This window comes from Protopterus annectens, chromosome 8.part0, assembly GCF_019279795.1.
Source record: "Protopterus annectens isolate FY-2018-M chromosome 8.part0, PAN1.0, whole genome shotgun sequence".
NCBI lineage: Eukaryota > Metazoa > Chordata > Ceratodontiformes > Protopteridae > Protopterus > Protopterus annectens.
In genome coordinates, this window is record NC_056741.1 from 85,145,655 (window position 1) to 85,161,769 (window position 16,115).

The 16,115-nt window shown below is 38.3% G+C and overlaps 1 protein-coding gene across 1 annotated transcript in view; it reads left to right on the plus strand.

Annotated features, from left to right (window-relative positions):
• The window catches only part of LOC122808147, a 644,680-nt gene that overhangs the window by 235,895 nt on the left and 392,670 nt on the right, over positions 1–16,115 (plus strand). The window contains exon 4 of the mRNA XM_044079118.1: positions 9,851–9,973. Within this exon, the coding sequence (XP_043935053.1) occupies positions 9,851–9,973 (123 nt within the window). The remainder of the gene's footprint in view (positions 1–9,850; positions 9,974–16,115) is intronic.

Below are 16,115 nucleotides of genomic sequence, written 5' to 3' on the forward strand. Positions count from 1 at the left end.
CTATAAGAATGAAAGAGTGAGAGGAGGCTATTTAGATAAAACAATGTAGGTATATGTAGATAAGATATCAGAGACAGACTGGGGAGAGATAGGGATGAACTGACTGAGAGTGGAAAGAAAGAAAAGTCAATTGTAGAAAAAAAAGAGGGGATGTTGGATTGCAATGGGACACTTAACAGGCTATATGAGATGAGAGAGTTAGCAGGAAAGGATTATAAAAAGCAATGCAATACAATATGTATTTTAAACCCTCAAACAATGTGCAATACAAGTGATAGTGATAACAGTAACCCAATTTATTTACAATACTGTTATGTAGTAGAATGCAGATATTTGATATATAGCATTAACATACTGTTAGTGTCAGTAACAGACACTACTGAATATTTAGCGATGTAGCAAAAAATAAAATGTACCATGGTTTTACATCAGTACAGTGTCAGAAAAATGTTGTGGCTTGGTTTGTAACAGTACATTGCCAGATTCACTGTTAGGCAAACAAATAAGACAGTTAGCGAGCAATACTGTGGTCAAGATATAAACCTAGAGTATATGCTGCAGAACTGGCTATAAGAATTGTCCTGTATAGACTAGGAGGTTTTAGTTAAAATTTTCAGTGTCAGCCACCCATAAAATAATCATTAGTGAATACTCACTATAGCAGTGGTAATGATATATGCACCAACAGCATAAAAAAAAAACACTAGGAAAGTACCTCTACATGCTGTAAGTCACAAACGAGCAAAAGTACAATGTAATATATCTTTTTGAATTCAGCCCATGTAGGATTCAATGCTGAAAAATACACCGGTTATGTAAAAGGACATTCAAGGAAGGCACTCGCAAACACTATCAGTCATGCTCACAACAAATCAGGGCTGTGTAGTTGTAATTGTACCCTGCCTAGGATAAAATGCAAAACAGAAGTAAACTGGTGGCACAACAGTCTGTATATTATTAATTAGAAAAATGCTCAGTACCTTGTGCTTTATCTATTTACAAAATCCAGGACACAATTCCAAAACTAATGGCTGTAGCACCCCACCAAAACCGAACACAAAGGGAAGGTAGCTGGGCAGACTGAAAAGATGGTGCAAAACACAAATGTACAATTTTAAATGCTGCAATGCATGATGGTAGTGTAAAAGTAGAGCTTCAAATGCAGATCGCAAGGGACCTGCGAGTGGTTTTACACACCTATTGATGTGGCAGAAAATGCGGCAAAGTGGAAAGAAACAAACAGTCAGTGAACCATATGTACTGATAATAGGGAACTACTGTTAAGCTTATGGGATGGGATGACCTCTAGAGATGTAATTCTTTAATGTAAAGTAGTATCTATTTAAAAGGAGCAAGATACAGGTAAGTGTCTTAAGTGGTATATAATAGGGGCTATCAACAGGTAAGGGAAAAGGAGATAAGTAGAAGGGGAACTAACAGAGTAAACAGAGTGATAGAAGACTTATAGAGGCTAGATGGGGATAGGGTGAAGCAAGAGGGTTGGTTCAGTGATGTACTTGCAGCCGTACATAGAACAGGTTAATTACAGGAAGGTGGGTAAACCAGAAACATACATTAATGGAAGATGAAGGTTTGTTGAGTGTTTTTGGGTACAGTTGAGTGGGAGTCAATAACTTCAGGCCGGGTAGAGGTGACTTCCTCATTGTTGGTATGTCTGTGTTATTGCATTAATGGAAGTTGAAGGATTGATGACTACTTTTGGATACAGTTGAGTGGATGTCATTAGCTTCAGGCTGGGCAGAGGCAACTTCCTTATTGTTGGTATGTCCGTTTTATTGCCTTGTGCTCTATTTACAAAATCCAGTAGACAATTCTAAAATTAATGGCTGTAGCACACCACCAAAACCGAATGCTAAGGGAGGGTAGCTGGATGACTGAAAAGATAGTTTTAGTGAATATATGTGTATATAATAGTGTATAAAATTATTTCTTCAGCACACATATCTACACAATATGACATACAGTTCTAATACATTTGTAACACAGGCATATGAATCATGTTGATATTCACAAATGACACACAACCACTTACAAAATTCTAGATAGCTGGACTGGCAGTATTTCCTTTTGTGACGCAGCATTTTCATGCTAAGCCTTTCAAGACTAGGTGGGTCATCCAGCCTCCCTCTGGGTGATCGCTAATGAACATCACCATAAGGCTAAATCTAGAAGGAATTCCTATCCTGGGTGAGATTCTCAAATTCCTTAAATGAATCATCGGGGGGGGGGGTATTCTGTATCATTTCTTCTCTAGCCCATCTTATTAGACAGGTGACTGCCCCAAGAGCATAGATTTCCAGAAAACATATCAAGGGATCTTATGGACATGACATCCCTTCCAAGAAGAGGATCTTTGCCTTGTAATGTTTTTATGCAGGCAAATAACTCAGTTACTTTTAGATCTAAATGCAGCAACAGAGTTTTCAAACTACAGAACCTTTCTTCTCAGCTCTACTGCTTACATATGATATCCCCTCAGGATCCTCATACTGTAGCCAGTATTTTAACATGATTTCTGATAGGTATACAAACAAACTCCCCATCCTCACCCTCCTTATTCTCTATACCCTTTAAGCCTAACCACAACAAATAGCTTAACAAAGAAATAAAAAACCTTGCTAAAATGTACAGAAGAAGCTTGCAAAGTTTAAAAACAAAATAATGCAAAGTAGGTTACAGAAAAAAATACTACACTACATTACATGGTTAAAAAGTATTAGAAGGCATAAGGCAATATTTTATAGTACCATCAAGACATCCTTTACACATTCCCAAAAATTCTGGTTTGAAGGAAGTCATTTCACCGAATGAAAAAAAAACTCAAACAGTAATTTTTCTTCTTCAAGACCTTTCCCTGCCAAAGAGTTTCTATTCTTCTTGCCTACTTGTCCTAATGTTTTTATCACCAGTCCTACTTCACCTGAATTCATCCCACTCTTTTACTATAAACAGTGACTACCATTTATATTGAAAATATTCCTATTATACCATGACCCCCCATTAATATTCCAAAACGTGCACGCTGATTGGCAGCGTGCCGCGTTATCGCGACTTTAATAAAATACTCAGCAGCAATCTACCAGGCTCTGGTGATCAACATCCTTGCGTTGTAAAAGCCTGTGCCCAGTGCAGTCTATGCTTACTCAAACATATCTATAATCCTTTTTTTCACAATACTTTTCCTAAAATATAGAAAAAAATGCAATTATTAAAATGATTCCAAAAATTAATAATTTCATCTCCTGTGCTGATATTAGCCTATTTCAATGCTTCCTATATTGGGAAAATGAGTTTTTAACACCATTAATAATATCACATATTACAGTGACATGCCTACACATTCAGTTAAACAAAAGTACAAGGATTTTTTTTTTCCTTTTCGTGCGGTATACACGTATGGTTTCTTTCTTTACAATTATTATTCAATTAAACATTGCATAGATTGCTCAAGTTTTTACTTCTTTGAAACTATACTCCTCCACTAAGAAACGTTATTAAGAAACTTGCTGAAAAATCAACTCTCCAAACATATCACTGCTGAAGCTATCTTTTCAATTAAACAATGCAGTTTTCGGGCCAAACGAAGTACACAGACTGCCATCTGCATACCAATAAATAATATCTTAATGGTTTTGGATAAGGGGCAATTTAAGAGAGCTATATTTATTTATCTAATTAAAGCTTTAGGCATGGTTCACTCTACATAAGTAACAGTACTTTCCAAAGGTTTCTTAACTTTCTTTCTTGCCACACAATTTCTATTTAAATGTATCCTTCATCCTAAGCTCCTCCCTCCCACTTACTTAAAGATGTTACCCAAGGTTCAGTTTTATCTCTCCTTGCTCTTCTCCATTTAAGCATTTTTCCCTCAGTCATACCGTCTTCCTGGTTATTTATTTAGTTATTTATTTTGCTGATGACATGGTCATCTACAAATCAGATTCTTCTCACCTTAACATTATAATGCACCTTCAGGAATATCTCCTATCACTGGCCAACTGGATCTATTCTATGAAATGTATTCTAAATCCCCCGATTCCCTAAAATCCTTTCTATCCAGCTTCATCATTTTAGAACAACTTCCTGAAACTATCTCCTTGTTCAACTCTTTAAGGCTCTGGCTTGATGAATTTACAGACTTCGAATTCTGTTTCCACAACACCAAAGCCATAATTCGACATATTTCCTTCTGCGCTTAGAAGATCTCATACTTCTTATCTCCTCATGGAAGAGAAACTGTAGGAAAAGATATTTAGTAGCTCTACTAGAATATGTGCTTCCTTTAACTACTTCTGACTCAAAGAAAAGTGTTATGTCCCTTCAGATTGTTGCTAATTAAATTTGTTATTTTATTTCCATCACTCTTAGAGCTGTCAAAAATTTGGCAATCTATGCTACCAATCATAAAATATCTTACTGCTCTTTTTCAATTTAGGAACTACAAACACCATCTCTCTCAAGCTGTATACAATTGCTTCTATGTTATTGCATAACTTTTTTTAAACAGATCCTGCTTATCTTTAACATTACTGCTGTTTAACTGTTTTTATTTTTTTTACGTTTTTATTATTTTCTTCTCATTGACTTCCATCTTTCTCTTGGCTCCATTGTACTATTTCCTATTGCATCTGTCTCCATTTTTTCACATATTCTTTCCTAGCCATGCTTTCTCCTTTTCTTTTGACACTCTGTTCCTTCTTAATCCTTTCTTTTGCCATGTTTCCTCATTCCCTTATTGTTCTTCACATTATTGTAAAGTTAGTACCAATAATGTCATAGTCTTCACTGTTTTACATATTGCTGTTGTACATGTTTGTATTTTCATTATATATATTTGTTCCATTCCCTTGGCTGAGCCTGGAATTTGTCCTTTTGGATCAGAGCTCTATCCTGGTTAAATAAATAGATAAATAGTATTCAAGGTCGGTCCTCAGAGATGTACTTCTGTATACAAACTTGCCAAATAACAGGTTGAGAGACTGCAAGGATTGTGTCTAGTCAAATGTCAAAATACAACCTTGGCCTGATGTCATACGATAATTAGTTTATGTATTTTGGAAGCTAGATCTACCATAACACCTAAGGTGGTCTGTACAAAGAGCTCGTTGTGTGCTCAGATACTGTACTCTTGGACTGATTGCATTTCAGTGTTCTGTATTCTGTTCAATCTGCCATTGTATGCTCAGTTTTCTGTGACCATGCATAGCATGGTACACTGATTACTACAAGTCTGATTTATTTAGTGAAACATACTCTGAAGCTTTTACAGATAATATAAGTTTCACACAACTTCTTTAGTATACCATGATTTTTAATGAGTCTTGTCCACTGAATTTCTAATGCCAGTGCAAAAAAAATGGGTTTATTTTATTCTTAGCATGGATATATCTTGGCTTGTCAGTGAATATGCATTGAATGAATTTTGTTTACAGTTATGAACACATAAGATGTTCTGAGATATCCTTGACACAGCAACTGCTGTTTTTTTTTCTTTTTAACATACAGGCATTTATTGGATTGTTATTAAGAGTATATGAAAGAGGAGTTATACCACTAGAGTGACTACTTTTTGTTTTGTTAGTGATAGCCATTCGTCAAATATCTTAAGAATACAAGATGGGCTTGTTATCTTCTAATGGTGCCACTTTTTAGTCTTGCTTTTATATAGCTGTTTGCTGAATTCAGATTTTAGAGTTTGTTATAGATTAATAGTATTTGAAGCCTCTGATTTCCTATATTTATTCTGAACATTCTCAGTACATTGTTGTTTTATTGAATTATTAGTGCATAAGCTGGTGTTTAGCCTGAACTGTTTCCTTTTTTTCTAGATGGCAGGTTTGGGTTCCTATCACGTAGTTGAACTTTTACAAGTTCGAATCTCATATGGTCGAGACTATAAGTTCAAATTTATAAAAGTTCGAGCATTTCAATGGAAATCTCCATAAGTGGAGGTTTCTATTTTGTTTAATGGGGTGCGATCGTGGAGTTGGTATATTTAAGTAGCGGGAGGTATGAGGTGTGCAGGGGGGCTTGCCCCCTGTTTAAAACAGTTTATTTTGTTTTCTGATTTTTTTTTTTATGCATAGTCAAAGTTTTGTAACTTCGAACATAATGGTTCGATATTACTTGTTCAAAGTTATAAGACTTCGACTATGTGATATAGACCCGGGAAGTTTTGCTATATGAAATAATGAATTTGCGGTATATAAGTATACAAGAAATATTATAAATCACATAACAAATATTAAAATCCTTATATTATGAATTATTTAAAAACACAGCACATTAGCCTGCACTGGTGACATGGAGGGATAAAGCACTGACTATATCCCAGGTGTCCTCAGCTTGACAAGCAGCATAAGTGCCTGAGAACATGGTGGGGTGACGGTCCTAGAGGTTTTATAAAAGAAAAATATGGTTCAGTGTTACCACTGTAGCAATGTAACAGTAGCTGTAAGGAATAATTCAGTGGAGCAGATAACTCAAATGTTGTATACTGAACAAACTAGTTACTTTGAAGACAGAGTGAGGCAATGTTATTTGCAGTTTAATCTTATTTTGGAAGGAGAAGAAGAGCTTGACTGTTTGGACTCTTTGAAAATAAAGATTCAGTTTAGAGGTCACTGGGGAATAAGAAGGTCAACAGATATAAATCATCTGTGGCAGGCTAGTCATATGTTTAGCTGAGCATGATTTTGGAGCCGTTTGTCAACATGTATGAAAATGAGTAAGTCTGGATTCAGTTATGGCAGTCTGGAAAGAGATTAGTGGAAAAGAAAGGAAGGAAGGGCAGTATTTGCAGATCCTTATTTTGCTGAGACTAGTATGCAGCAATAGGCGCTGTTTTTGGATACCATTAAAGAATATTGATGGCAAATTTACAATATAACTCATCATTCACAGCATTGTTGAATCTAATATTTTCCATCGTGAATGTTTTCTTTTTCTAAATCTGCAATAGACAGTTTACAGGGGTTACTATCTACTTTGGACTATATATATATATATATATATATATATATATATATATATATATATATATATATGAGAAAACTCTGGTTTCACATCATGAGAGTTTAGTGATTGGTGCAAAAATATTGAAGTGTGAGAGGACATGGAGTGAAATTCTGAACAAAGGATAGGTGAGGTGGTGGAGGCCTGTCTTCTGGCTGGTATGGATTGCAAAGAAAATAATCTTTATAGTCACTTAAGATGTTAGACACTTTTGTAATTTTTTTGGTGAGGGTCATGGGCAACTAATAATAAAAATGCCATGTTAAGGGTGAACCAGGGAGGTGAATTTTTGAAATTGCGTACCGTATGAGATTTTTGTTTATGCGGGACAGTGATTAACAGCAATGTATCACTGGTAATGTTCTTCTACTAACACAATCAAATGTTATTTTACATTTTACATTGACTGGCCATTAACATTTCAAAAGAAGCACACTAACTGGTCAGCCCAACCAGCATGCCCATTCTAAATTGAGTATATACCAATAGAAACAAGTCTGGCCACCCGGACTTTTTTCTATTAACTATGCTACCTCTTTTCAGTTTTCTTCACTTTTTTTAAATACATTTTGAATTTCGGACAGTTCATTGCTACAAGAGAGACAGGGCAGAAAAAATAAAAGGAAAATCAGGTACATTATGCAAAACTAAAGAAACGTGCCTGGTTTTCCTTGTATTTTCACTTCTCTGTCTCCTGTCTCTCTTGTACCTCTCAAGTGTCCAGACTGCAAATGTTTTTAAAAAAAAAAGAAGCAATGGTGATCTTTTTTTCTCCAGTACTTCCTTTCCAAGGCACTAATATACTGTTTAAGCATGGGAACCTAAGTCCCATATGCATGCGCAGTACATTAGGAAAGCCCCAGGATTCTGAAACAAAGCGGAAGAATACTGCTGCACTGTTATACAAGTACATTATTTAAGAAAAGTAAGTAATTTTTTTTTAAATAATGTCATTGTATAATTGTATAATAGCAATAACCCACAACTGGGTGTGGTAATGCTGATTTATCCAGTTTGCTTTGTTTGGTCACTCAGGGTTCACCCTCGTGACTAAACCACACCAACCATGGGTAAATCCAGCATTACCAGCACCCAGGTGTGGGTTATTGCTATAGGAGATTCTAATGAATTAGAACAATAAATTGGATCCTTGGTTGTATGTATTTCGATACAAAAGGTGACATCATTACAGTTGCAAAACTGAGGGTCATTTTAAGAGAAATTCTATATTATAAATGTTTAAGTTTGTTAGTTAATTAAAATATTGTGTTATATGTGATTACATGGAAATTGTTATGAATTACAATTGCAATGTGGGAGTGTCACTTTCACAGCTTTTATTGAAAGTGTTAACACATCACTTGAGCATTCTGATTTGCTCTAAGTTGGAACTGTTTAAAGTTTTAGGCATGTTATTCTGATGTTGTGGATTTTAGTAGATTTTAATGGGAAGTTTGAATGTGTGGCTACGTGACAACAGGCAACTGAAACAGATTGGACCTACTCAGACAAGACAGATTGCTTGACACACTCCAACCTGAAACAACTTTGGAATCTTTCAGTTATGAAATATTTGAGTTTAGGTTTAGCCAAACTATTTATTTTCCTGTCTCCTTTCCAGAACCTAGAAATGAAGTAGAAGGTTTCTGCAAACATTTGGATGTCCGCAGACAAGCTTGATAATATCTTAATGGAACTAAATGCTTCAGAAATTCTGATTAGTTATTCATTCCCTATGAGGGTTAGAAAATAGAACATCAAGTGTCAAAATATATAACTTCATGTCACTGTCCCATGCATTTCTTTTTATTTCCACCATAACAAGTCTATTCCAGGCAGTGAGAAGGTACATTCACTAGGGACTTGGCATTTGCTGTGGCTTATTTGAAGAGAGATGGACTCTAGAAGTATTGTAGAGATAGAAACTTGGTGTACCATGCATACCTTCACAAAGTACTAAGAACAAGACTCATTCTCCAGGTCTAGAGCAGGCTTTGCAAGGACCATTGTCCAGGAGCTCCTGGACTCTCATCCTTCCCCCTCCTCATCCTTATAATTGTGGGTATTCTTCCCACATAGCGTTGGCTACTACTGGAGTCATCTAATGATGAACATTGTAGCCACTCTCTCCTTTCATTCTACCCCCTTACTTTTTGAGGTTTTATTTACTAGGGTGAGGATTTGCAGTTTTAAATACCTCTACTATTATGGTAAGCTTCATTTACACAACTGTTCTAAATAAAAAAATGTATTGGAATTTTTATTTTATGTAAAAAACTTGGTAGTATTCAACAAAAAAAAAAACTCCACTTCCTTGACAAAAAAATAGTTTATTTAGCACTTTCATCATTCTGAAAACCAAGACTTCTTTTTTTTTGTTAATTTGTTTGAAATTATCTGAGTCTCTGTGCCCCTATTTTCAGGTTTGTTGGAGTTTGGTACTGTTCTTAACCTGTGCTAGAAAATGGCTCCACATGGAGGCTAAAGAAGATCTTACACTGGCTTATGATTAAGGAGTAATATATGTGCATATTGCCTGATGAATCACTTTCTGCATCCCCCTAGAAAATAATATATATATATGTATATACTTTGAGGAATGTTTGAAACTTACAGCATTGACTTTTCTTTTAAACTATTTCCGTTATAATATCAGGTAGGTGGCTCTCATAATATGTTTACTGTTCTGATACAGCAAAACAATCTGAGAGTGATACCCTAGTTAAATGGACGTACTGTTGGTTTACTAAACATTCAGTTTTGTGCATCATCCTTTAACGTTATTAAAAGTTATTTACTTGTTTTCTATTTGCAGATGTTCAAGAAAAAGGAAAGAATGTTGATTACCACATGAAAAAGCTAAAACTGGAAAGTAACTTAAGTGTGGTTTCTCAGAAGTTTTCCCAGCTAAGAGATGCATTTTGCACGTCATCTAATGGTAAAGCATAATCACATTGAATAGCATGACATGGTTTTCTTTCTTTTTCTTGAGTTTGCTAATGTGTTACAAAGAAGTACATTTATGAAAGAGTCTTTATTAGGGTTGTAGTCTGTTACAGAGAAGTGAAAAGTATGTCAGCTACTTTATATTCTTCACCACCTGTCATGTGAAGTATATCACCTGCCTTGCATGTCCACGTCTTCATATGCTAGGCAGTATGGAAATAAACAGTCTTTGCCATTTCTTTTTTTATAAACATTATTTATAACATCGGTAGGAAGATGGCGTTATGCTTCTTTTCATTATATAGGAAAATTACTCCGGTGGTGGTGCTGCGGTAGCGTTGTCGCCTCATAACAAGGCGTTGTCCCATTCGATTCTCAGCTAGAGCGTCTTCTGTGTGGAGGCATACGTGAATGGGGCATGCCTTCGTAGAAGGTTGTGTGTCAGGACTGGTAACCCGGTATGTAAAAATCCACTACCAATCATTAGCGGATCATAGTTCCACTGTGGCGACCTCTAACCGGGAAAAGCTGAAAGACGCAAACAAACACAAATAAGTATTGTTATGAAACAGTCTGCTGGCTAGTGATGAGCGCAAGTTAACATTACAACTCTTCTCTTTCTTTAGCGTAGTGAATGCAGTGATAATATCCATATTTGGAAATGCACTTACTCAGTGGTTGTTTGCAGTATCTTCCCAGTAATTGCAGAAGTCAGATATATTGCCAGAGTATAGAGAACAAAGTAATGTCTGTCAACAATGTTAGTACCAACAAAGTGGAAATGTATGAGATTATGAATTTGGATTCCAGGGCAGAACACCAAAACCACAAACCAATTTCACTGAGCTCCAAGTTGTACCATTCAGTTTTACCCTACAATGGAAAAGAGGTTACAAATGGAGCTGTTATGAGTAATCCATTAAGGAATTCAGTGACCTGCACTAAACCACTCAGTAACTTAAGATATGTCTCCCTCACTGAGCCACCTGAAGTAATCATGATATCAGCACATGGGTACAGGAGTCATGGACACATGGCATATGGCTAGGTTAGTAATTTATTTTAAAATGCAAACTAAATAAATAAAGTTGGGAGGCAAAACTCAGTGAAACTCCAAAAAAAAAAAAAAAAAGTAACAAAAATGTGAGTTGTTCTGTGGTTGGCTTTGCAGGAGCAATTGCCTATGTTCAGCACTAAGCAAGCACTAGCAGCTTTTGTAAGCTACAGGCCATTTATGGTTAATCACTTCTTTTTTTAACCTGCAGTTAAATGCATTTTACTGTGCATAGCTACAATTGCACCTTACACCTATCATTTTTTTCTGAAGATCACCTGCTGTCTTTTGGTCTTCTTTAAGCTCCCTAAACCCCCCTGAGGATTCATTCCCTGAGTTCAAATTCCCAGATGGTGAAGGTTGTGGTCAATGTTTTCTATGGGAAATCACTTAATTTCCTAGATGATCTGAAGTTAGATAAATGAAATATATAAAACTTGTAGATTAGTGATTCAAAACACAAACAGATTTCCTCTCATAGTTAAACATGTATTTATTTATTTTTTTCTACAAGGATACATGGTAATTGCAATGGAATTCAAAACTGAAGGCACATGGGATGAAACTAAGTACAGATAAGACAGTGGTAATGGCAGCAAATTGGGGAATTCAAAACAAGGTGAGAATTGAAATAGAAGTGAAGATTGTGGAACAGGTTAATAGCTTCAAGTATCTGGGAGGGATGGTTGAGGAGAAGGGAAGTCTGAATGAAGAGGTCAAAGCTAGAATCATTGCAGCAGCCAGCTGGCATAACCTCAGGTGTAACATGACAGAAGAATGTCAAAGAAGTTGAAAAGTAAGGTACAGAAACAGTGGTGTGACCAGTACTACCATATGGTACAAAAACCTGGGCAGTAAAAGCAGAGCAGATGAAGAAGCTAGGGGTAATATAAATGAAGTGCCTGAGAAAGGTGGCAGGATGCAGACTGTGGAAGAGATGAAGAAATGAGGACATAAGAGCAGAAACCAAGTCAACAAATTTTTTCCCAGGGGAAAAAAATCTCTCGACTGTACAAAAAAGAACACACTTTCAAACCCTACAACGTGGGGCACTGTGTCCTCACCCCCCCCATCTAAATATACCAACTCCGAGATCACACTACAGTGGGAAAAAGGACAAATCCCCGATGATGGCTGAGTGATTTTTTTTCCCCTGGGAAAAGAAATTTGCTCGTTCGGTCTTTTGGGTTTTAGACAAGTCAATATTACTGTGTCAATTAAAATGTGTTTGGTGAACATGTCTTTCGACATGGTAATACAGACCCTCTTTGGCAGATATTACATTTTGAGAAAGGTGTGCTTGTTTCCCCCTCACAGATTGCTGACAAATCATGACAGTTGTACACCTGTGTTCTTGCAGAGCCATCTATAATCACTCACAGTCACATATATATCAACGACATGGGATTAATGGTGGTAATATTCTGATATTGTCCATGATTGTGTGTACTTTTATCTATTGTTCTCCATGAGCCTGTTGCTATGTGTCCTGCTTGGTTGAGACCTCTGCTGACATTACATTCATATTCAGGCAACTCATTTTGCACATCTTCACAATATGCGCCTACCCCCTATTGTATATACTCTCTTTGATAATGTCCTCTCCATTGCTCATGTCAGCATGCTTATATCACAAAGAATCCTCTCCATTGATACGTCACCTTGTGTGACAGTCACATAATATACAATAACTGTGTGATGATATGACTATACACACACACAGGACGTGTACACAGTAGTATGTACTGTATTATGTACATATGTGACTATTGCTCATGCTACAACTCTCTTTTCTTTGTGGTGTACATACATTGACATGCTCTCATCTGCTGTACATTACCACATTTCATCTGTCCTTTTCCCCTGTGTTCATTCCTACAATTCATCTGTGTGCCCTTTTCAATACACACACTTCCCCTGAAAAAAATATTTCTAATGTAGTCTATGTACCCGTGTTGATCAGTTGCAAAACTTTTATTTAGTATGCCTGATATAGGTTTGCACACTATTCTGCACTGTATACACTTTCATGTAATGTGTTGGAATTGTATTGATTGCTTTATTAAAAAAGCCTGGTAGTCATTGTGGCTTTCCACGCAATCCTGCACAACTAGTTTGTCCATAGATAAACATTTTTGCATGTCTGCAGGTATTCATGCTGTTTTACATGGTGTCCTGGCTGGCAACACTGCTGCTGGCTACTAAACTGCATTTGTATTCATGTAAGTCCAATGCATGCCATGCATATGTAATTAGCACTGCTGTTCATTGTCCTAACAAGTAAACTCCATATATGCTTCAAACTAAGCCTACATAGAGTTTTGTGAATCCCAGGAAACTTATGTTTTTCTGGTAAATGATTTAACTCTCTAGGGTTTAAACAGTTTGAGACATGTTTAATTCATTTTGCATTGCTTTATTAATTTCTTTTACAGAGAGTTCTGACAAAGCAGCTGTCAAAAAAATGAGCAGTATTTTCACAATCTTCTGTAAGCAGTTTCTTATATGGAATGGGACTGAGGATTCTCTCCCGGATTCTTAAAAGCTTGCATGGCATGCATGATTGGTGTAAGAGGAAAATTTGCCAATATGGCTGCTAAGCGATCCACGTACGTGCTCATTTGACGTGTGCAAGCGCTCTAGCACTAGTGCTGCACGTTCCCAGCCCCCGTATGCAGATCACCCTATTTGCAGGTGAAAACCATGCAAATGAGGTAAATCTGCCATTCAGGAAGCAGGAATCAGGGCGTGCAGGACTAGCATAATATGCAGAAATGCACTCGGTTTGTAACCGAGTACGGTACTGCAAACTCCAAAACGGAGCTATGACAGCTCCAAATAAAGGCTGCATATCATTGAGGAAGCATGCCAATGACCAAGTAGAAGGCCATTGGCATTGAAAACAATGCCAAATGTACAAAATGCAACTTTTATAATATGTCCGCTGATCACGGCCGTTGAAACAAAGGGCAGTAGCTCGCAAATGGATTCGGTGGGGAAATAAGAAAATAAACCTAAAAAAAGCAGTCTGACTAAAATCAGTATTCTGCCATGCAAGTCAGTGGCAGGCAAAAGACAACCTGGCCAGCAGTAGTGGTTGCTATGGGGGAGGCACGGTGTGACACATGTAACTATGCATTAGCAAGCAATTCTATGCAAATGAGGGGAAGGATAGTGAATCCCGGTTTTCCCCAGCATGTGAGGTAGGTCCGAACAGTGTATGAGCATGAATAGCTGAGTGCAAGACTAGGAGGTAGGTGACATCATGTGTGGGAGTCTCAAGCATACTGTCAGTGGATTGGAGCCCTGTGGCTTGGGGTTGCATCCAGCTTAGGACAGCAAACCCAGGGGGCGTGTCTAAACCTGCCCAGCACGTATGACAAAGTGTAAGCAGGTGTGCACGCCATGCAACGGGATCTACAGGAAGATAAAGGAAGTGAACCCAGGAAATAGCAACAGTGTGCACATTAGAGTATACCGATTGTGCGACGTGCCCCCGGGATGAAACAGAAGGGCAATGGGAAGGGAAAGCAGCAGTAGGAAGTTAATCAATGGGTACTAGGTTCTCTGCCAGGTGCAACATATCGGAACCAGCTAATTACACAGGCAGCAGACCAGACCAGCCCAGAATGCCACTATAAACTATGCAAACACCTATCCCTCTGGTTTTTCCCACACCCTACACCACTGGTGTAAACAAGCTGGGAACTTTTAACACTCACAACAGCAAAATGTTAGGGGCTGAAATAGCTATCATACAACTTGTGGAAGAGGCTGAGGGTGGTGAGGATGGGAATGCTGCTGACCAACCCACAGTGAGGAGACGGAGAAGACTGTACAGACCCAGGGTAACCTACCAAGGGCTACATGAGCTGGAGATAGTGGAGTGCTATAGGGTGGACAGAGACCTCCTACAGCAGATTGTTGAGCTGTGCCGGCTACACCTGACACACAGAACTAACAAAGGGGAACCCATCCCAGTGGAAATGAAGGTATGTGTAGACTTAAGAATACTAGCTACAGGTACCTTCCAAAGGCCAACTGGGGATATGATGGGGATCTCACAGGCATCAGCATCCAGGATACTCCACCACTTCCTGGATGCCATGGCAGCACATGTCAGTGAGCACATATATTTCCTCCTCACCCATGAGGTGTTGGCCAGCAGTATGTGTCTCTTCCAGCAAATAGCAGAATGCCCTGAGGTAGTGGGTGCAATAGACTGCACGCACATATGCATCAAAGCACCACCAGTAAGCAGGGTAGGGTCTACATCAACTGCAAGGGCTTCCCTTCCATCAACTGCCAGGTCGTGTGTGATGCCCAGGGCATGATACTGAATGTGTGTGCTGGCTGCCCTGGAAGTTACCACAATTCCCACATCTGGCATCTGAAGCAGCTGTACCAGAAATTTGCCAATGGGGACATCCCACACAGTCACCTAGTGGGGATGCTGGATACGCACTGGAGCAGTGGCTGATGACACCCATCAGATACGCACACACACACAAACAAGAACTCCATAATGAGGCACACGCACAAACAAGAATCATAATAGAGCATGTGTTTGGGATGCTCAAGTCATGGTTCCTGTGCCTGGACACATCTGGGGGAGTCTTGCAGTACTCACCAACTACATGTACCCAAATTGTTCTTGTATGTGCCATGCTACACAATATGATCCTGCAGAAACAGCTGCAGCAGGAGCAGAAAGGGGTAGGGCAACATAGCCCCCCACCAATGCCAAGGCCTGCACAGGCACAGAGTGGCTCAGAGGAGGAAAAACCTGAGCCTGCCCCAGTAGGCAGAAGGAGACATGCCCATTATGCCCTGGCCCTGGCAAAGAGGCAACGTATAGCACATACACTGACACAGGAATGACCCAGGGAATAGTATCTATCTCTGACTCTCACATAGAGTAAAAGGGATGCCAAACATTACACTACCTGTGCCTAGCAATGCGTAGGCAGCGTACTATGTGCATCTAACACAGGCAGCCCTGCAGTACCAACTGAAAAACTGGGACACCCACAAGATAAGGGACTCACTCATGCCAGTCACGAGGGGGGTCACATACTCA